The following is a 23,888-nucleotide window of genomic DNA, read 5'->3' on the forward strand; positions in this document are numbered from 1 at the left end:
ATAGACTCACACAGAGACCCGTAGACTCACTCACACAGAGACCCATAGACTCACACACAGACCAGTAGACTCACTCGCACAGAGACCCATAGACTCACCCAGAGACCCATAGACTCACCCAGAGACCCATAGACTCACTCACACATGGACCCATAGACTCGCCCAGAGACCCATAGACTCACACAGAGACCCATAGACTCACTCACACATGGACCCATAGACTCACACAGAGACCCGTAGACTCGCACAGAGACCCGTAGACTCGCACAGAGACCCATAGACTCACACAGAGACCCGTAGACTCACTCACACAGAGACCCGTAGACTCACACAGACCCGTAGACTCGCACAGAGACCACCGCTCTTCGGCTGCCGCTATCGATTTTCCGCGTGACGATGATCGTGACGATGATTGATGATTACGACGATGTTGATGTTAATGACGATGATGATGTTAATGACGACGGTGATGATGATGACGACTACGATGATGACGGCGTGTCCGGCCAGCTCGCTTGAGCTGCTGCCACCGTCTGTGACGACCACAACTGCACGGGAGCTCGGGGCGCGCGTGTGGGGGTGCGTGGGGCAGTGTGTGGGAGCGTGGGTGTGTGTGCGTGGGGCAGTGTGTGGGAGCGTGGGTGTGTGTGGGAGTGGCGTGTGGGTGCGTGGGTGTGGGTGGGAGCGTGTGTGTGTGTGCGTGGGGCAGTGTGTGGGAGCGTGGGTGTGTGTGCGTGGGGCAGCGTGGGTGTGTGTGGGGGTGCGTGGGGCAGTGTGTGGGAGCGTGGGGCAGTGTGTGGGAGCGTGGGGCAGTGTGTGGGAGCGTGTGTGTGTGTGTGTGGGGGTGCGTGGGGCAGTGTGTGGGAGCGTGGGGCAGTGTGTGGGAGCGTGGGTGTGTGTGCGTGGGGCAGTGTGTGGGAGCGTGGGGCAGTGTGTGGGAGCGTGGGTGTGTGTGCGTGGGGCAGTGTGTGGGAGCGTGGGTGTGTGTGCGTGGGGCAGTGTGTGGGAGCGTGGGTGTGTGTGCGTGGGGCAGCGTGGGTGTGTGTGGGGGTGCGTGGGGCAGTGTGTGGGAGCGTGGGGCAACGTGTGGGTGGGAGCGTGGGGGGTGTGTGTGTGTGCGTGGGGCAACGTGTGGGTGGGAGCGTGGGGGTGTGTGTGTGTGCGTGGGGCAGTGTGTGGGAGCGTGGGTGTGTGTGGGGGTGCGTGGGGCAGTGTGTGTGTGCGTGGGGCAGTGTGTGGGAGCGCGTGTGTGTGTGTGCGTGGGGCAGCGTGTGTGTGCGTGGGGCAGCATGTGTGTGTGGGAGCGTGGGGGTAGGTGCGCTTGTGGGTGTGTGTGTGGGTACGTGGCGGTGTGTGCATGTGTGGAGTGTGTACATGTGTTCGTGTAGGTGTGTGCGTGGCGGTGTGTGTGTGTGCGTGGGGCAGCCTGTGCGTGTGTGTGTGTGTAGGTGCGGGTGTGTAGGTGCGTGTGTGTGTGTGTGTAGGTGCGTGTGTGTGTGCCCCTTCACACCCTCTGCACATGAGACACGACGATGCTTCTGCTGCTGCTGCTGCTGCCGCCACTTTCAGTTCCAAGTCACTCGACCTCCAACGCCACGAATATCAGCGGCGCTGTGGCTCCCATCACCGGTTGTTTGTTGCTGTTTGTAAACTGCTGTTGTTGTTGTTTCTACATTTGAAGCTTTCGTGACTGCAAGGATTCATATTCTTAGGGTTTTTCGGTAAAATCACGTAGGTAAAAAAATTAAATTAATAAAAGTAAAATCTAAAAATTTTAATTAATAAAAGTTAATTTAAAAAAGTCTAATTAAAATTAATAAAAGTAAAATAAAAAAGTTAAATTAAAATTGATGAAAGTAAAATAAAAAAAGTAAAATTGAAATATTTTTATTTAACTTTTATTAATTTTACTTTTTTATCTATGTGACTTTATCGAAAAAACATAAGAATATGATGTTGTTGTTGTTGTTGATCTGCTCGTTCGAACGGTGGAGAGAGGTGTGCTTCAAAAAAAATGTTGTCGCGTTTTAAAGCTCCTGAGAATTTGTGACGGATAGTCGCGAGAAATGTGGGAACCCTAAAAAACTTGGAGAAGATTTTCAGGATGATTGGGAACGACTTGGTGAGACCCTTAGACGTTTTTTTATTTTTTTATTTTGAAGCTGAGTAACATGACGTTTGTTTTCATGTCCACGACGCGTTTTCGTTGTTTTTTTCCCATTAAAAACGACAGTCCCACACATTTAAAGTGTTAAGAAACTTTATTTTAAAGCTGATTAACATATTTGTTTTCACACCGTTTTTATACAATTTTTTTGCCATTAAAAACGACAGTCCCACACATTTAAAGTGTTAAGAAACTTTATTTTAAAGCTGATTAACATATTTGTTTTCACACCGTTTTTATACAATTTTTTTCCCATTAAAAACGACAGTCCCACACATTTAAAGTGTTAAGAAACGTTTTATTTAAATAGCTGATTAACATCACATTTGTTTTGATGCTCACCGCGTTTTTATACAAATTTTTTCCCCTTTAAAACGACAGTCCCACACATTTAAAGTGTTAAGAAACGTTTTATTTAAATAGCTGATTAACATCACATTTGTTTTGATGCTCACCGCGTTTTTATACAAATTTTTTCCCCTTTAAAACGACAGTCCCACACATTTTAAGTGTTAAGAAACTTTTTATTTAAAGAGCTGATTAACATCACATTTGTTTTGACGCTCACCGCGTCTTTATACAAATTTTTTCCCCATTAACACGACAGTCCCACACATTTAAAGTGTTAACTTTATTTTTATTTTGAAGCCGGTGAACATCACATTTATTTTCACGCCTCGTTTTCATCCTCTGTTCTGTTTCCCCTCCCATTAAAAACGACAGTCCCTACACACGCTGTGTAAATACACTTTTTTAAACAACGGTTTTATGTTAAAGTGCACTAAAAAGTCAATAACTCGATTAGACAAGATTTGACCACGACATACAAACAGAGGAACGAAATCTTCTTGGTTCTTTCGGTAAAGTCACGTAGAAGGGAAATAATAAAATAATAAAAATAAACCAATAAAATAATTCTCACGACGTTTCGGCCACAACGCAAGCAGCCGTCGTCGGGTGAAGACGGCTGCTTGCGTTGTGGCCGAAACGTCGTGAGAATTATTTTATTATGTTTTATTATTTTATTATTTCCCTTCTACGTGATGACTTTACCGAAAGAACCAAAAAGATGAATCCCTGCAGTCATGAAAGCTTTGAAGAGGAACGAAACTGAATCACTTTTTTTTCACAATTTCGTCTAATTTACCGTCGAGAAGTCAACGACGTGGCGCCTGCTCCAACATCAACGCGTGGCGCCTGCTTCTTGGTGACCTCGCCAAATAAATATTCAATTAATGAGCCGTCCAGACAAAAATGTGAATTGCTTTAAAGGAAGCCAATTAATTGATGAATTGATGCCTGTGTTGATGCCAGGCATGCATTGTCACCGCATCGGAGTTCGCGTGCAAAGTTTGGAATTCATTTTACAACGGGAAGACTCAATTTTGATTTTACAAGATTTGACAAACACACAGGAGTCAAGTTAAGTAAAAAACCGTTGAATGAAAAACATTTTATTATTTTGAAGCCGAGTAAACATCACTTTTTTTTCACTTTCACGCCGCGTTTTTACGTAAATTTTCCCCCCCCCCCCATTAAAAACGACAGTCCCACACACGAAGTGTTTACAAATTTTATTTTAAATGTTTTTGAAGCGGCCTTGCGTAGTATTCCGTTGTGCGTCGTCCCCCAACTCAACAAAATCCGCGCCACGAAATCGCCGGCTTCACCACCACTACCACCACCACCACCACCGCCACCACTACCACCGCCACTGCCACCAACACCATCACCACCGCCACTGCCACCACCGCCGCCACCACCACTACCGCCACCACTGCCACCACCGCCGCCACCACCACCACTACCACCACCACTGCCACTACCGCCGCCACCACCACCGGCACCACTACCACCACTGCCACTACCACCACCACTGCCACTACCGCCACCACCACCACCGCCGCCATCACCGCCACCACCGCCACCACTGCCACTACCGCCACCACCACCGCCACGTAACCGCTTGCAACCACGTGTGGTGTGACAGGGCTTCAGACACCCCGCGGTGTGATGCTTCGCCTGTCATTACAAGCACCACCACCACCAGTAGCAGCAGCAGCATCAGGCGACAGCCACAGCTGGTGGAGAAATTCCTCCTCGTGGCGTGTGGGTGAGATAGAAGGGTAAACAAGTATAACCCGTAAAAACAAAGTGTTTCACTATAAATCCTTTATATGCGTGGCGGCTAGAGTCCTCTCGTCCTCTGGCTTGAGATGGCTGCCACCTATGGGTCAGATGATTGTCTGCCAGTATTAAGCAATTGGTAATTAAATATAAAAAAATGTTCCTGAAAAGTGGAACATTTTGGAAAAAAAAATTCACGAAAATAAATTGTCACGCACAACGAGTCTGTGTGCAAAATGTCAGCTCGATTGGATCACGGGAAGTGGGTTAAAAAACGACCGAAAGATTTGCACGGTCGCAAGCAAGCAAGCACGCAAGCGAACTTAATATAAAGGATTTAAAAACCAAACATCATATTTTTTGCTACTGGCAAAGGAGGTTCCAATGATTACAATCATTAATATTATACCAACAAAACAACTCGTTAGTATTGTTAGAGCAATTGTTATGATAAATTATTGTTGTAATAATAAAAATAATTGTTATAATACATCAATTAATTCTTCTTGGTTCTTTCGGTAAAGTCATCACGTAGAAGGGAAATAATAAAAATAAAATAATAAAAATAAAACTTTCTAAAATAATAATAAAATAAACCATTATCGAATAATAAATTAAAAAACATAAGAAAATAATAATTTAACTAAATAAAATAATGAAAATAAAACAATAAAATACAATTCTCACGACGTTTCGGCCACAACGCAAGCAGCCGTCCTCAGGTGAAGAACAGGTCTGTCGGGAAGACAGCGTCTGAATGACATCAATTTATTGTTATGATACAAATTTTTGTTATAATACAGCTAATTATTGTTATAAGACAGCTAATTATTGTTTTCATGTTAAAATACAAAAGTTCAAGGTTTAACAAGATGAGTTGGGGTCCAGCGGTGACGCAATCATGTCAGATGACGTCATCGCGGCCGATTCGCGTCGTGACGTCACCGCCCAAGGGCCCCAACGCCGTGACGTCACGGCGTTTATTTCGAGATTGAGTGGGCCGTGACGTCACCACGCACCCAACGAATCCCACGCGCTCGTCGGAATTTAGTGGAGGGGTGGTGTCGGAATGCGTGGTGACGTCACCACGCACACGGGAGGGGGGAGGAGAGCGAGAACGTGGTGACGTCACCACGCACGGGAGGGGGGAGGAACGCGAGGACATGGTGACGTCACCACGCACAAGAGCGCGTGAGGGGGAGGAGTGCGCGGACATGGTGATGTCACCACGCACACGGAAGCGCGAGAGGGAGAGCGAGGACGTGGTGACGTCACCACGCACAAGAGCGCGTGAGGGAGGGGGGAAGAGAGCGTGGACGTGGTGACGTCACCACGCACGGGAGAGGGGGGAGGAACGCGAGGACATGGTGACGTCACCACGCACACGAAAGCGCGTGAGAGGGAGGAGAGCGATGACGTGGTGACGTCACCACGCACACGGGAGAGGGAGAGCGAGGACGTGGTGACGTCACCACGCACACGGGAGAGTGAGGGGGGAAGAGAGCGAGGCCGTGGTGACGTCACCACGCACAAGAGAGAGGGAGGGAGGAGAGCGAGGGCGTGGTGACGTCACCACGCACACGGAAGCGCGAGAGGGAGGGGGGGAGGAGAGCGTGGACGTGGTGACGTCACCACGCACGGGAGAGGAAGGAGGAACGCGAGGACATGTGACGTCACCACGCACACGAGAGCGCGTGAGAGGGAGGAGAGCGATGACGTGGTGACGTCACCACGCACACGGGAGAGGGAGAGCGAGGACGTGGTGACGTCACCACGCACACGGGAGAGGGAGAGCGAGGGCGTGGTGACGTCACCACGCACAAGAGCGCGTGAGGGAGGGGAGAACGTGGACGTGGTGACGTCACCACGCACACGGGAGCGCGAGAGGGAGAGGAGAACGAGGACGTGGTGACGTCACCACGCACACGAGAGAGGGAGAGAGCGAAGACGTGGTGACGTCACCACGCACACGGGAGCGGGAGAAGAGAGCGAGGGCCGCGGTGACGTCACCACGCACACGGGAGCGCGTGAGGGAGAGGAGAGCGAGGACGTGGTGACGTCACCACGTCCCCCTCCCTCACGCGCTCTCGTGTGCGTGGTGACGTCACCACCGCACACGGGAGCGCGAGAGAGCGAGGACGTGGTGACGTCACCACGCGCGAGAGGGAGGGGGGAGGAGGAGAGCGCGAGAGAGAGCGAGGACGTGGTGACGTCACCACGCACACGGGAGCGCGTGAGGGAGGGGAGAGCGAGGACGTGGTGACGTCACCACGCACACGAGAGCGCGTGAGGGAGGAGAGAGCTAAAACGTGACGTCACCACCGCACACGGGAGCGCGAGAGAGCGATGACGTGGTGACGTCACCACGCACACGGGAGAGTGAGGGGGGAAAGAGAGCGAGGCCGCGGTGACGTCACCACGCACACGGGAGAGTGAGGGGGGAAGAGAGCGAGGCCGTGGTGACGTCACCACGCACACGGGAGAGTGAGGGGGGAAGAGAGCGAGGCCGCGGTGACGTCACCACGCACACGGGAGAGTGAGGGGGGAAGAGAGCGAGGCCGTGGTGACGTCACCACGCACACGGGGAGAGTGAGGGGGGAAGAGAGCGAGGACGTGGTGACGTCACCACGCACACGGGAGAGTGAGGGGGGAAGAGAGCGAGGACGTGGTGACGTCACCACGCACACGGGAGAGTGAGGGGGGAAGAGAGCGAGGCCGTGGTGACGTCACCACGCACACGGGAGAGTGAGGGGGGAAGAGAGCGAGGCCGTGGTGACGTCACCACGCACACGGGAGAGTGAGGGGGGAAGAGAGCGAGGCCGTGGTGATGTCACCACGCACACGGGAGAGGGAGGGAGGAGGAGAGCGATGGCGTGGTGACGTCACCACGCACACGGAAGCGCGAGAGGGAGAGCGAGGACGTGGTGACGTCACCACGCACAAGAGCGCGTGAGGGAGGGGGGAGGAGAGCGAGGACGTGGTGACGTCACCACGCACACGGGAGAGGGGAGAGCGAGGGCGTGGTGACGTCACCACGCACAAGAGCGCGTGAAGGGGGGAGGAGAGCGAGGCCGCGGTGACGTCACCACGCACACGGGAGAGTGAGGGGGGAAGAGAGCGAGGCGTGGTGACGTCATCACGCCACGAGAGCGCGAGGGAGGGAAATGAGAGCGAGGACGTGATGACGTCACCACGCACACGGTGACGTCACCACGCACCCTCGCGCGCTTGTAATTTAATGGAGTGTGGGGAGGGGGGTGGCCGAATGCGTGGTGACGTCACCGCGTGCGTGATGGCGTCACCACGCGACCCACCTCTCCCGCGTTCGCTCGTCTCGGAATTATTGGTAGGGGGGGTGGCGCCGGTAACGATCCGAATGCGTGGTGACGTCACCACGCACACGGGAGAGGAGAGCGAGGACGTGGTGACGTCACCACGCACACGGGAGCGCGTGAGGGAGGGGAGAGCGAAAACGTGACGTCACCACCGCACAAGGGAGCGCGAGAGAGCGAGGACGTGGTGACGTCACCACGCACGGGAGAGCGCGTGAGAGGGAGGGAGAGCGATGACGTGGTGACGTCACCCACGCACACGGGGAGAGGGAGAGCGAGGACGTGGTGACGTCAACACGCACACGGGAGAGGGAGAGCGGAGGACGTGGTGACGTCAACACGCACACGGGAGAGGGAGGGGCGTGGTGACGTCACCACGCACACGGGAGCGCGTGAGGGAGGGGAGGAGAACGTGGACGTGGTGACGTCACCACGCACACGGGAGTGCGAGAGGGAGAGGAGAGCGAGGACGTGGTGACGTCACCCACGCACACACGGGGAGCGCGAGGAGGGAGAGGAGAGCGAGGACGTGGTGACGTCACCACGCACACGGGGAGCGCGAGAGGGAGAGGAGAGCGAGGACGTGGTGACGTCACCACGCACACGAGAGAGGGAGAGGAGCGAAGACGTGGTGACGTCACCACGCACACGGGAGCGGGAGAGGAGAGCGAGGACGTGGTGACGTCACCACGCACACGAGAGAGGGAGAGGAGAGCGAGGACGTGGTGACGTCACCACGTCCCCCCTCCCTCACGCGCTCTCGTGTGCGTGGTGACGTCACCACCGCACACGAGAGCGCGAGAGAGCGAGGACGTGGTGACGTCACCACGCACACGAGAGAGGGAGGGGAGAAGAGAGCGAGGCCGCGGTGACGTCACCACGCACACGGGAGAGTGAGGGGGGAAGAGAGCGAGGGCCGTGGTGACGTCACCACGCACAAAGAGCGCGTGAGGGAGGGGGGGAGAGAGCGAGGCCGTGGTGACGTCACCACGCACACGGGAGAGGGAGAGCGAGGGACGTGGTGACGTCACCACGCACAAGAGCGCGTGAGGGAGGGGGGAGGAGAGCGAGGGCCGTGGTGACGTCACCACGCACAAGAGAGAGGGAGGGAGGAGGAGAGCGATGGCGTGGTGACGTCACCACGCACACGGAAGCGCGGAGAGGGAGAGCGAGGACGTGGTGACGTCACCACGCACAAGAGCGCGTGAGGGAGGGGGGGAGGAGAGCGAGGGACGTGGTGACGTCACCACGCACACGGGAGAGGGAGAGCGAGGGCGTGGTGACGTCACCACGCACAAGAGCGCGTGAAGGGGGGGAGGAGAGCGATGACGTGGTGACGTCACCACGCACACGGGAGCGGGAGAGGGAGAGCGAGGACGTGGTGACGTCACCACGCACACAGGAGAGAGGGAGAGGAGAGCGAGGACGTGGTGACGTCACCACGTCCCCCTCCCTCACGCGCTCTCGTGTGCGTGGTGACGTCACCACCCGCACACGGGAGCGCGAGAGAGCGAGGACGTGGTGACGTCACCACGCGCGAGAGGGAGGGGGGAGGAGGAGAGCGCTGAGAGAGAGCGGAGGACGTGGTGACGTCACCACGCACACGGGAGCGCGTGGAGGGGAGGGGGAGAGCGAGGACGTGGTGACGTCACCACGCACACGGGAGAGTGAGGGGGGAAGAGAGCGAGGACGTGGTGACGTCACCACGCACACGGGAGAGTGAGGGGGGAAGAGAGCGAGGACGTGGTGACGTCACCACGCACACGGGAGAGTGAGGGGGGAAGAGAGCGAGGCCGTGGTGACGTCACCACGCACACGGGAGAGTGAGGGGGGGAAGAGAGCGAGGCCGTGGTGACGTCACCACGCACACGGGAGAGTGAGGGGGGAAGAGAGCGAGGCCGTGGTGATGTCACCACGCACACGGGAGAGGGAGGGAGGAGGAGAGCGATGGCGTGGTGACGTCACCACGCACACGGAAGCGCGAGAGGGAGAGCGAGGGCGTGGTGACGTCACCACGCACAAGAGCGCGTGAAGGGGGGAGGAGAGCGAGGCCGCGGTGACGTCACCACGCACACGGGAGAGTGAGGGGGGAAGAGAGCGAGGCGTGGTGACGTCATCACGCCACGAGAGCGCGAGGGAGGGAAATGAGAGCGAGGACGTGATGACGTCACCACGCACACGGTGACGTCACCACGCACCCTCGCGCGCTTGTAATTTAATGGAGTGTGGGGAGGGGGGTGGCCGAATGCGTGGTGACGTCACCGCGTGCGTGATGGCGTCACCACGCGACCCACCTCTCCCGCGTTCGCTCGTCGGAATTATTGGTAGGGGGGTGGAGCCGGTAACGATCCGAATGCGTGGTGACGTCACCACGCACACGGGAGAGGAGAGCGAGGACGTGGTGACGTCACCACGCACAAGAGCGCGTGAGGGAGAGAGCGAAAACGTGACGTCACCACCGCACACGGGAGCGCGAGAGAGCGAGGACGTGGTGACGTCACCACGCACGGGAGAGGGGGGAGGACATGTGACGTCACCACGCACACGAAAGCGCGTGAGAGGGAGTGAGCGATGACGTGGTGACGTCACCACGCACACGGGAGAGGGAGAGCGAGGACGTGGTGACGTCACCACGCACACGGGAGAAGGAGAGCGAGGACGTGGTGACGTCACCACGCACACGGGGAGAGCGAGGGCGTGGGGACGTCACCACGCACAAGAGCGCGTGAAGGGGGGAGGAAAACGATGACGTGGTGACGTCACCACGCACACGGGAGCGCGTGAGGGAGGGGAGGAGAACGTGGACGTGGTGACGTCATCACGCACACGGGAGCGGGAGGGGAGAAGAGAGCGAGGCCGCGGTGACGTCACCACGCACACGGGAGCGCGTGAGGGAGAGGAGAGCGAGGACGTGGTGACGTCACTACGCACACGAGAGCGCGTAGGGGAGAGGAGAGCGAGGACGTGGTGACGTCACCACGCACACGGGAGCGGGAGGGGAGAAGAGAGCGAGGCCGCGGTGACGTCACCACGCACACGGGAGCGCGTGAGGGAGAGGAGAGCGAGGACGTGGTGACGTCACTACGCACACGAGAGCGCGTAGGGGAGAGGAGAGCGAGGACGTGGTGACGTCACCACGCACACGGGAGCGCGAGAGGGATAGGAGAGCGAGGACGTGGTGACGTCACCACGCACACGAGTGCGCGTGAGGGAGGGGGAGAGCGAGGACGTGGTGACGTCACCACGCACACGGGAGCGCGTAGGGGAGAGGAGAGCGAGGACGTGGTGACGTCACCATGCACACGGGAGAGGGAGAGCGACGTCACCACGCACACGGGAGAGGGAGGGGGGAAGAGAGCGAGGCCGTGGTGACGTCACCACGCACATGAGAGAGGGAGGGAGGAGGAGAGCGAGGGCGTGGTGACGTCACCACGCACACGGAAGCGCGAGAGGGAGAGCGAGGACGTGGTGACGTCACCACGCACAAGAGCGCGTGAGGGAGGGGGGAGGAGAGCGATGACGTGGTGACGTCACCACGCACACGGGAGAGGGAGAGCGAGGACGTGGTGACGTCACCACGCACACGGGAGAGGGAGAGCGAGGGCGTGGTGACGTCACCACGCACAAGAGCGCGTGAAGGGGGGAGGAGAGCGATGACGTGGTGACGTCACCACGCACACGGGAGCACGTGAGGGAGGGGAGGAGAGCGAGGACGTGGTGACGTCACCACGCACACGGGAGCGCGAGAGGGAGAGGAGAGCGAGGACGTGGTGACGTCACCACGCACACGAGAGCGCGAGAGAGAGGAGAGCGAGGACGTGGTGACGTCACCACGCACACGAGAGAGGGAGAGAGCGAAGACGTGGTGACGTCACCACGCACACGGGAGCGGGAGGGGAGAAGAGAGCGAGGCCGCGGTGACGTCACCACGCACACGGGAGCGCGTGAGGGAGAGGAGAGCGAGGACGTGGTGACGTCACCACGCACACGGGAGCGCGAGAGGGAGAGAGCCAAGACGTGGTGACGTCACCACGCACACGAGTGCGCGTGAGGGAGGGGAGAGCAAGGACGTGGTGACGTCACCACGCACACGGGAGCGCGTATGGGAGAGGAGAGCGAGGACGTGGTGACGTCACTACGCACACGAGAGCGCGTAGGGGAGAGAGCGAGGACGTGGTGACGTCACCACGCACACGAGAGCGCGTGAGGGAGGGGAGAGCGAGGACGTGGTGACGTCACCACGCACACGGGAGCGCGAAAGAGCGAGAACGTGGTGACGTCATCACGCCACGAGAGCGCGAGGGAGGGAAATGAGAGCGAGGACGTGATGACGTCACCACGCACACAGTGACGTCACCACGCACCCTCGCGCGCTTGTAATTTAATGGTGGAGTGCGGGGAGGGGGGTGGCCGAATGCGTGGTGACGTCACCGCGTGCGTGATGGCGTCACCACGCGACCCACCTCTCCCGCGTTGCCTCGTCGGAATTATTTTGTAGGGGGGTGGAGCCGGGAACGATCCGAATGCGTGGTGACGTCACCACGCACACGGGAGCGCGTGAGAGAGGAGAGCGAGGACGTAGTGACGTCACCACGCACAAGAAAGGGAGGGGGGGAGAGCGAGGACGTGGTGACGTCACCACGCACAAGAGCGCGTGAGGGAGGGGGGGAGAGCGAAAATGTGACGTCACCACGCACACGGGAGCGCGAGGGGGAGGAAGAGCGAGAACGTGGTGACCTCACCACGCACACGAGAGAGCGAGGACGTGGTGACGTCACCACGCACACGAGAGCGCGAGAGAGCGAGGACGTGGTGACGTCACCACGCACAAGAGCGCGTGAGGGAGGGGGGGAGAGCGGAAATGTGACGTCACCACGCACACGGGGGCGCGAGGGGGAGAAGAGAGCGAGGACGTGGTGACGTCACCACGCACAAGAGCGTGTTAAGGGAGAGACCGAGGACGTGGTGACGTCACCACGCACACGGGAGCGCGTAGGAGAGCGAGGACGTAGTGACGTCACCACGCACAAGAAAGGGAGGGGGGGAGAGCGAGGACGTGGTGACGTCACAAAACGTGACGTCACCACCGCACACGGGAGCGCGAGAGAGCGAGGACGTGGTGACGTCACCACGCACACGGGAGAGGGAGAGCGAGGACGTGGTGACGTCACTACGCACACGAGAGCGCGTAGGGGAGAGGAGAGCGAGGACGTGGTGACGTCACCACGCACACGGGAGAGGAGAGCGAGGACGTGGTGACGTCACCACGCACACGAGAGAGCGAGAGAGCGAGGACGTGGTGACGTCACCACGCACACGAGAGCTCGAGAGAGCGAGGACGTGGTGACGTCACCACGCACACGAGAGCGCACTATCAGAGTATTGAGAGCTCTGGTTAAGCATTGACACTATGAGACATCTCCTTTACCAGTGGCAAAATATAGTAGTAGGTTTTTACCCTTTCAACTGGTACAAAAACTGACACCTTTATACAAGGCATCATGTTTGCGTCATCTGGTCCAACACCATGTGAGACTAGGCTCTAAGGAAAGCTGTCTCGGGTGTGGACCAATCAACTTCAAGGACAGTGCATATCATTATCATCATCATCAGAGTTGTTTCTTTTTGTTTGCATTTTGACTGCTTGTGTTGTGGTTATTGCAAACATGATGCCTTGTATAAAGGTGTCAATTTTGTACCAGTTTAAAGGGTAAAAACCTACTATACACACACATTTATTACGTACGAACATACACACGCGGTTCTAATTACATTAGTACTGGAGGTTGTTTTGGTGCTTAAATCCACTGCTAGATGAAAGCCCACCAACCTCCCCGCTATTGAAACCCCCCACCCTACCCAACATGGCTGCCATAAACCACCAACCCCCTACCAAAGATGGCCGCTCTGAAAAGCAACACCTCCCAGCACCCTACCCAACATGGCCGCCATAAACAACATACCCTACCCAAGATGGCCGCCATAAACAGCCACCCACTACAAAAGAAGTCCGTCGTAAGACAGCCACCCCTTACGAAAGATGGCCGCCGTTAAACAGCCCCCCCCCCTACTCAAGATGGCGGTCAGGATCCCGCCTGTCCTTTTACAAGATGGCCGCCATGATCTCGCCTGCCCTTTCCCAAGATGGCCGTCTTAAACCACAGAAACCTACCAAACATGGCCGTCAAAAACAGCCACCTCCCGATGACGTCACCATCGGCGCGAGGCGGCAGACTTAGAATCGATTCCCTCTGCAGGGATTTTGTTGTTGCTAATCGATCCACAACCGTCAATTCCGTCCATCTACAACGACGGTCGATTCAATTCGAAGTAAAACATCGATTCCACCTTTTTTTGCGTTTAGAGCAGTTGGGTTGGGTCCGGGGAATCGATTCCGCTTAATCGCTAACAGCTTAGGGTCCGGGGTTGTGAGGATAATCGATTCCAGTTAATCGATTCAAGCTCCGGGTCCGGGAGTGGAAGCGTGTGGCGGGGCGGGGTTGAATCGATTCCGCTTAATCGATATGAGCACGATTGATTAGGAAATCGATTCCACTTAATCGACGTAACGGGGTGTGGGCAGGAATCGACTCCGCTTAATCGATACGCGCGTAATCGATTCGGCGATTCCGCCGGCGTCTACCCCAAAACCCGGAGGTTGCCGAATCGCGACGTTCCCCACGTGACCTGTGGGGCGCCATAGAAAGTGATGGACAACAACCACAACAACAACAACAACCACAACCACAGCAACAACCACAACCACAACAACAACCACAGCAACAACAACAACAACCTCGCCCGGTACAGCTGGAAGGTTCGTAGAGACCTCTAGAGATGTTGACTTTGTGTCACTATGGGTGGGTCTCTGTGTGTGTGTAAATCTGTGGGTTTCTGTGGGTCTCTGTGTGTCTCTGTGGGTCTCTGTGGGTCTCTGTGGGTCTCTGTGTGTCTCTGTGGGTCTCTATGTGTTACTATGTGTCACTATGGGTCTCTGTGTGTCTCTGTGGGTGTCTGTGTCTCTGTGGGTCTCTGTGTGTCTCTGTGAGTGTGGGTCTCTGTGTGTCTCTGTGGGTGTCTGTGTCTCTGTGGGTCTCTGTGGGTCTCTGTGTGTCTCTGTGAGTGTGGGTCTCTGTGGGTCTCTGTGGGTGTCTGTGTCTCTGTGGGTCTCTGTGTGTCTCTGTGGGTCTCTGTGGGTCTCTGTGGGTGTCTGTGTCTCTGTGGGTCTCTGTGTGTCTCTGTGGGTCTCTGTGGGTCTCTGTGGGTCTCTGTGTGTCTCTGTGGGTCTCTGTGGGTGTCTGTGTCTCTGTGGGTCTCTGTGTGTCTCTGTGTGTCTCTGTGGGTCTCTGTGGGTCTCTGTGGGTGTCTGTGTCTCTGTGGGTCTCTGTGTGTCTCTGTGAGTGTGGGTCTCTGTGGGTCTCTGTGGGTCTCTGTGTGTCTCTGTGGGTCTCTGTGGGTCTCTGTGGGTGTCTGTGGGTCTCTGTGTGTCTCTGTGTGTTTCTGTGGGTCTCTGTGGGTGTCTGTGTCTCTGTGGGTCTCTGTGGGTGTCTGTGTCTCTGTGGGTCTCTATGGGTCTCTGTGTGTCTCTGTGAGTGTGGGTCTCTGTGGGCCTCTGTGGGTGTCTGTGTCTCTGTGGGTCTCTGTGGGTCTATGTGTGTCTCTGTGAGTGTGGGTCTCTGTGGGTCTCTGTGGGTGTCTGTGTCTCTGTGGGTCTCTGTGTGTCTCTGTGTGTCTCTGTGGGTCTCTGTGGGTCTCTGTGGGTGTCTGTGTCTCTGTGGGTCTCTGTGTGTCTCTGTGTGTCTCTGTGGGTCTCTGTGGGTCTCTGTGGGTCTCTGTGTGTCTCTGTGAGTGTGGGTCTCTGTGGGTCTCTGTGGGTCTCTGGGTCTCTGTGTGTCTCTGTGGGTGTCTGTGTCTCTGTGGGTCTCTGTGGGTCTCTGTGTGTCTCTGTGGGTCTCTGTGGGTCTATGTGTATCTCTGTGTCTCTGTGGGTGTCTCTGTGGGTGTCTATGGGTCTCTGTGGGTCTCTGTGTGGGTCTCTATGGGTCTCTGTGGATCTCTGTGTGGGTCTCTATGGGTCTCTGTGAGTCTCTGTGGGGGTCTCTGTGGATCTCTGTGGATCTCTGTGTGGGTCTCTATGGGTCTCTGTGAGTCTCTGTGGGGGTCTCTATGGGTTTCTGTGAGTCTCTGTGTGGGTCTCTATGGGTCTCTGTGAGTCTCTGTGTGGGTCTCTATGGGTCTCTGTGAGTCTCTGTGTGGGTCTCTATGGGTCTCTGTGAGTCTCTGTGGGGGTCTCTATGGGTCTCTGTGAGTCTCTGTGTGGGTCTCTATGGGTCTCTGTGAGTCTCTGTGGGGGTCTCTGTGGATCTCTGTGGATCTCTGTGGGTCTCTGTGTGTGTCTCTTGTGTGTCTCTGTGGGTCTATGTGTGTCTCTGTGTGTCTCTATCAGTGTAAATCTGTGAGTCTCTGTGGGTCTCTGTGTGTCTGTGGGTCTCTGTGTGGGCTCTGTGGGGGTCTCTGTGGGTCTCTGTGGATCTCTGTGGGTCTCTGTGTGTCTCTGTGGGTCTCTGTGTGGGCTCTGTGGGGGTCTCTGTGGGTCTCTGTGGGGGTCTCTGTGTGTCTCTGTGGGGGTCTCTGTGTGTCTCTGTGTGTCTCTGTGTGTCTCTGTGGGTCGCTGTGTGTCTGTGGGTCTCTGTGTCTCTGTGGGGGTCTCTCTGGGTCTCTGGGGGGGGTCTCTGTGGGTCTCTGTGGGGGTCTCTGTGTGTCTCTGTGGGTTTCTGTGTGTCTCTGTGTGTCTCTATGAGTGTGTAAATCTGTGGGTCTCTGTGGGTCTCTATGAGTGTGTAAATCTGTGTTTCTCTGTGGGTCTCTGTGTGTCTCTGTGGGTCTCTGTGTGTCTGTGGGTCTCTGTGTGTCTCTGTGTGTCTCTGTCGGTCTCTATGAGTATATGTGTGTCTCTGTGGGTCTCTGTGGGTCTCTGTGTCTCTGTGGGTCTCTGTGGGTCTCTATGTGTCTCTGTGGGTCTCTGTGTGTCTCTATGTGTCTCTGTGGGTCTCTGTGGGTTTCTGTGTGTCTCTGTGGGTCTCTGTGGGTCTCTGTGGGTCTCTGTGGGTCTCTGAGTCTCTGTGGGTCTCTGGGGGTTTCTGTGAGTCTCTGTGGGTCTGTGTGGGTCTCTATGGGTCTCTGTGGGTCTCTGTGGATCTGTGGGGGTCTCTATGGGTCTCTGTGGGTCTCTGTGTGGGTCTGTGTGGGTCTCTGTGTGTCTCTGTGTCTCTGTGTGGGTCTCTGTGGGTCTGTGTGGGTCTCTGTGGGTCTCTATGGGTCTCTGTGGGTCTCTGTGTGGGTCTCTGTGGGTCTGTGTGGGTCTCTGTGGGTCTCTGTGTGTCTCTGTGTGTCTCTGTGGGTCTCTGTGGGTCTCTGGGTGTCTGTGGGTCTCTGTGGGTCTCATGTCACCCAGGTACTAAGTTGAATGCGTGAACTGTGACCCCAGTAGCTGTGGTGATGGAGGTGATGGAGGTGGTGGTGGCGGTGGTGGCGGCGGTGGTGGTGGTGGCGGTGGTGGCGGTGGTGGCTGCCAGGTGAGACACTCACCAACCACACTCACCACTCACTCACCACTCACTCACTCACCACTCACTCACCACACTCACCACTCACTCACCACGCTCACCACTCACTCACTCACCAACCACACTCACCACCCACTCACCACTCTCACCACTCACTCACCACTCACCACTCACTCACCACACTCACCACTCACCACTCACTCACCAACCACGCTCACCACTCACCATTCACTTACCACTCACTCACCACTCACTCACCACTCACTCACCACACTCACCACTCACTCACCACTCACTCACCACTCACTCACTCACTCACCACTCACTCACCAACCACGCTCACCACTCACCATTCACTTACCACTCATTCACCACTCACTCACCACTTACACTCACCACTCACCCACCACTCACCAACACTCACTCAACACTCACTCAACACTCACTCAACACTCACTCACTCACTCACCACTCACCACACTCACCACTCACTCACCACTCACTCACCACTCACTCACCACACTCACCACTCACCCACCACTCACCACTCACTCACCACTCACACTCGCCACTCACACTCACCACTCACTCACCACTCACTCACCACTCACTCACCACACTCACCACTCACCCACCACTCACCAACACTCACTCACCACTCACTCACACTCGCCACTCACACTCGCCACTCACTCACCACTCACTCACCACTCACTCACCACACTCACCACTCACCCACCACTCACCAACACTCACTCACCACTCACTCACACTCACTCACCACACTCACCACTCACTCACCACTCACTCACCACTCACTCACCACTCACTCACCACACTCACCACTCACCCACCACTCACCAACACTCACTCACACTCACCACTCACACTCGCCACTCACACTCGCCACTCACTCACCACTCACTCACCACTCACTCACCACACTCACCACTCACCCACCACTCACCAACACTCACTCACCACTCACTCACACTCACTCACCACACTCACCACTCACTCACCACTCACTCACCACTCACTCACCACTCACTCACCACTCACTCACCACTCACTCACCACTCACTCACCACTCACCCACCACTCACCAACACTCACTCACCACTCACTCACCACTCACTCACCACACTCACCACTCACCCACCACTCACCAACACTCACTCACCACTCACTCACACTCACCACTCACTCACCACTCACTCACCACTCACTCACCACTCACTCACCACTCACTCACCACACTCACCACTCACCCACCACTCACCAACACTCACTCACCACTCACTCACACTCACCACTCACCACACTCACCACTCACTCACCACTCACTCACCACTCACTCACCACTCACCCACCACTCACCAACACTCACTCACCACTCACCACACTCACTCACCACTCACCACTCACTCACCACTCACCACACTCACCACTCACTCACCACTCACTCACCACTCACTCACCACACTCACCACTCACTCACCACACTCACCACTCACTCACCACTCACCACACTCACCACTCACTCACCACTCACTCGCCACTCACACTCACCACTCACTCACCACTCACTCACCACTCACTCACACTCACCACTCACACTCGCCACTCACACTCACCAACACTCACTAACAGCACTTGCCCCAACAGTCTGTCAAAGCTACACGGCGGATCTTTGTCTCTGTGTTGTTGTTGTTGTTGTTGTGTTCAGGTTGTTGGGGTGGCTGTTGTCACGCCTGTTGCACCGCCGCCTCGGTGCCAAGTTCAGCATCGGCTCCGTCGGACTGTTGTCTGTCAACAACCTCACACTACAGCCGGGTCTCCACAACACCCTGGTGACGGCACTACAGCCTCACCACTACAGCCAACACTACTACAGCCTCACTACTACAGCCTTACTACTACAGCCTCACTCAACACTACTACAGCCTCACTACTACAGCCAACACTACTACAGCCTCACTACTACAGCCTTACTACTACAGCCTCACTCAACACTACTACAGCCTCACTACTACAGCCAACACTACTACAGCCAACACTACTACAGCCTCACTCATCACTACTACAGCCTCACCACTACAGCCAACACTACTACAGCCTCACTACTACAGCCTCACTACTACAGCCTCACTACTACAGCCTCACTCATCACTACTACAGCCTCACTACTACAGCCTCACTACTACAGCCTCACTCATCACTACTACAGCCTCACTACTACAGCCTTACTACTACAGCCTCACTACTACAGCCTCACTACTACAGCCTCACTACTACAGCCTCACTACTACAGCCTCACTACTACAGCCTCACTACTACAGCCTCACCACTACAGCCTCACTCATCACTACTACAGCCTCACTACTACAGCCTCACTACTACAGCCTCACTCATCACTACTACAGCCTCACTACTACAGCCTCACTACTACAGCCTCACTACTACAGCCTCACTACTACAGCCTCACTACTACAGCCTCACTACTACAGCCTCACTACTACAGCCTCACCACTACAGCCTCACTCATCACTACTACAGCCTCACTACTACAGCCTCACTACTACAGCCTCACTCATCACTACTACAGCCTCACTACTACAGCCTTACTACTACAGCCTCACTACTACAGCCTCACTACTACAGCCTCACTACTACAGCCTCACTACTACAGCCTCACTACTACAGCCTTACTACTACAGCCTCACTACTACAGCCTTACTACTACACCCTCACTCATCACTACTACAGCCTCACTACTACAGCCAACACTACTACAGCCTTACTACTACAGCCTTACTACTACAGCCTTACTCAACACTACTACAGCCTCACTACTACAGCCAACACTACTACAGCCTTACTACTACAGCCTTACTACTACACCCTCACCACTACACCCTCACCACCACAGCCTCACCACTACACCCTCACCACTACACCCTCGCCACTACACCCTCACCACCACAGCCTCACCACTACAGCCTCACCACTACAGCCTCACCGCTACACCCTCACCACCACAGCCTCACCACTACACCCTCACCACTACACCCTCGCCACTACACCCTCACCACCACAGCCTCACCACTACACCCTCACCACTACACCCTCGCCACTACACCCTCACCACCACAGCCTCACCACCACAGCCTCACCACTACACCCTCACCGCTACACCCTCACCACCACAGCCTCACCACTACACCCTCACCGCTACACCCTCACCACCACAGCCTCACCACTACACCCTCGCCACTACACCCTCACCACCACAGCCTCACCACTACACCCTCACCGCTACACCCTCACCACCACACCCTCACCACTACAGCCTCACCACTACAGCCTCACTCAACACCACTACAGCCTGCTAGAGGCTACCTGGGGGATCTTTGCCTGTGTGTGTAGGTGCTGCTACTCGCTACTGACAGCACTTGGCCCTGCAGTCTGTTAAGGCTACGCGGGGGATCTTTGTCTTTGTCTTTGCAGGAGATTGACAAGATCTGGCTGGCATGCCGACTGTTCAACCCCGGACTTCCGTGAGTGACGGACGGAGACACGGGGAGAGACACGGGGGGAGAGACACGGGGGGAGAGACACGGGGGGAGAGACACGGGGGGAGAGACACGGGGGGAGACACGGGGGGAGAGACACGGGGGGAGACACGGGGGGAGAGACACGGGGGGAGAGACACGGGGGGAGAGACACGGGGGGAGAGACACGGGGGGAGAGACACGGGGGGAGAGACACGGGGGGAGAGACACGGGGGGAGAGACACGGGGGGAGACACGGGGGGAGAGACACGGGGGGAGAGACACGGGGAGAGACACGGGGAGAGACACGGGGAGAGACACGGGGAGAGACACGGGGGGAGACACGGGGGGAGAGACACGGGGGGAGAGACACGGGGAGAGACACGGGGAGAGACACGGGGAGAGACACGGGGGGAGAGACACGGGGGGAGAGACACGGGGAGAGACACGGGGAGAGACACGGGGAGAGACACGGGGAGAGACACGGGGAGAGACACGGGGGGAGACACGGGGGGAGACACGGGGGGAGAGACACGGGGGGAGAGACACGGGGAGAGACACGGGGAGAGACACGGGGAGAGACACGGGGGGAGACACGGGGGGAGACACACGGGGAGACGGGGAGAGACACGGGGGGAGACACGGGGGGAGACACACGGGGAGACGGGGAGAGACACGGGGGGAGACACGGGGGGAGACACACGGGGAGACGGGGAGAGACACGGGGAGAGAGACACGGGGAGAGACACGGGGGGAGACACGGGGGGAGACACGGGGAGAGACACGGGGGGAGACACGGGGGGAGACACGGGGGGAGACACGGGGGGAGACACACGGGGAGACGGGGAGAGACACGGGGAGAGAGACACGGGGAGACACGGGGAGACACGGGGAGAGAGACACGGGGAGAGACACGGGGGGAGACACGTGGGGAGAGACACGGGGAGATGGGGAGAGACACGGGGAGAGAGACACGGGGAGACACGGGGAGAGAGACACGGGGAGAGACACGGGGGGAGACACGGGAGGAGACACACGGGGAGACGGGGAGAGACACGGGGAGAGAGACACGGGGAGACACGGGGAGAGAGACACGGGGGGAGAGACACGGGGAGAGACACGGGGAGAGACACGGGGGGAGAGACACGGGGGGAGAGACACGGGGGGAGAGACACGGGGGGAGAGACACGGGGAGAGAGACACGGGGAGAGACACGGGGAGAGACACGGGGAGAGACACGGGGAGAGACACGGGGAGAGACACGGGGAGAGACACGGGGAGAGACACGGGGGGAGAGACACGGGGGGAGAGACATGGGGAGAGAGACACGGGGAGAGACACGGGGGTAGAGACACGGGGAGAGACATGGGGAGAGACACGGGGGGAGAGACACGGGGAGAGCAACGGGGAGAGAGACACGGGGAGAGACACGGGGAGAGACACGGGGAGAGACACGGGGGGAGAGACACGGGGAGAGACACGGGGAGAGACGGGGAGAGACACGGGGAGAGACGGGGAGAGACACGGGGAGAGACACGGGGAGAGACACGGGGGGAGAGACACGGGGAGAGACACGGGGAGAGACACGGGGGGAGAGACACGGGGAGAGACACGGGGGGAGAGACACGGGGAGAGACACGGGGAGAGAGACACGGGGGGAGAGACAGGGAGAGACACGGGGAGAGACACGGGGGGAGAGACACGGGGGGAGAGACACGGGGAGAGAGACACGGGGAGAGACACGGGGAGAGACACGGGGAGAGACACGGGGAGAGACACGGGGAGAGACACGGGGAGAGACACGGGGAGAGACACGGGGGGAGAGACACGGGGGGAGAGACATGGGGAGAGAGACACGGGGAGAGACACGGGGGTAGAGACACGGGGAGAGACATGGGGAGAGACACGGGGGGAGAGACACGGGGAGAGCAACGGGGAGAGAGACACGGGGAGAGACACGGGGAGAGACACGGGGAGAGACACGGGGGGAGAGACACGGGGAGAGACACGGGGAGAGACGGGGAGAGACACGGGGAGAGACGGGGAGAGACACGGGGAGAGACACGGGGGGAGAGACACGGGGAGAGACACGGGGAGAGACACGGGGGGAGAGACACGGGGAGAGACACGGGGGGAGAGACACGGGGAGAGACACGGGGAGAGAGACACGGGGGGAGAGACAGGGAGAGACACGGGGAGAGACACGGGGGGAGAGACACGGGGGGAGAGACGGGGAGAGACACGAGGGAGAGACACGGGGGGAGAGACACGGGGAGAGACACGGGGGGAGACACGGGGAGAGACACGGGGAGAGACACGGGGGGAGACACGGGGGGAGACACGGGGGGAGACACGGGGAGAGACACGGGGAGAGACACGGGGGGAGACACGGGGGGAGACACGGGGGGAGACACGGGGGGAGACACGGGGGGAGACACGGGGAGAGACACGGGGGGAGACACGGGGGGAGACACGGGGGGAGACACGGGGGGAGACACGGGGAGAGACACGGGGAGAGACACGGGGGGAGACACGGGGGGAGACACGGGGAGAGACACGGGGAGAGACACGGGGAGAGACACGGGGAGATACACGGGGGGAGAGACACGGGGAGAGACACGGGGAGAGACACGGGGGGAGAGACACGGGGGGAGACACGGGGAGAGACACGGGGAGAGACACGGGGAGAGACACGGGGAGAGACACGGGGGGAGACACGGGGAGAGACACGGGGAGAGACACGGGGGGAGACACGGGGAGAGACACGGGGGGAGACACGGGGAGAGACACGGGGAGAGACACGGGGGGAGACACGGGGAGAGACACGGGGAGAGACACGGGGAGAGACACGGGGGGAGACACGGGGAGAGACACGGGGAGAGACACGGGGAGAGACACGGGGGGAGAGACACGGGGGGAGAGACACGGGGGGAGAGACACGGGGGGAGAGACACGGGGGGAGAGACACGGGGAGACACGGGGAGACGGGGAGATACACGGGGAGAGAGACACGGGGAGACACGGGGACACACATTCTGACCCCACTCTGACCCCACGCTGACCCCACTGTGACCCCACTGTGACCCCACTATGACCCCACCCTGACCCCACTGTGACCCCACCCTGACCCCACGCTGACCCC

The 23,888-nt window shown here is 57.8% G+C and overlaps 1 protein-coding gene across 1 annotated transcript in view; it reads left to right on the forward strand.

Moving 5' to 3' along the window:
* Positions 1-14,231: 14,231 nt before the first annotated feature.
* Positions 14,232-23,888, forward strand: part of BLTP2 (bridge-like lipid transfer protein family member 2) — a 12,080-nt gene continuing 2,423 nt past the window's right edge. Inside the window, exons 1-4 of the mRNA XM_078623777.1 lie at positions 14,232-14,443; positions 17,117-17,201; positions 18,922-19,045; positions 20,703-20,752. Coding sequence (XP_078479903.1) covers positions 17,125-17,201; positions 18,922-19,045; positions 20,703-20,752 — 251 coding nt within the window. The 5' untranslated portion in view covers positions 14,232-14,443; positions 17,117-17,124. The remainder of the gene's footprint in view (positions 14,444-17,116; positions 17,202-18,921; positions 19,046-20,702; positions 20,753-23,888) is intronic.

Source organism: Lampetra planeri, unplaced genomic scaffold, assembly GCF_965212315.1.
Source record: "Lampetra planeri unplaced genomic scaffold, kcLamPlan1.2.h2 scaffold_442, whole genome shotgun sequence".
NCBI classification, from domain to species: domain Eukaryota; kingdom Metazoa; phylum Chordata; class Hyperoartia; order Petromyzontiformes; family Petromyzontidae; genus Lampetra; species Lampetra planeri.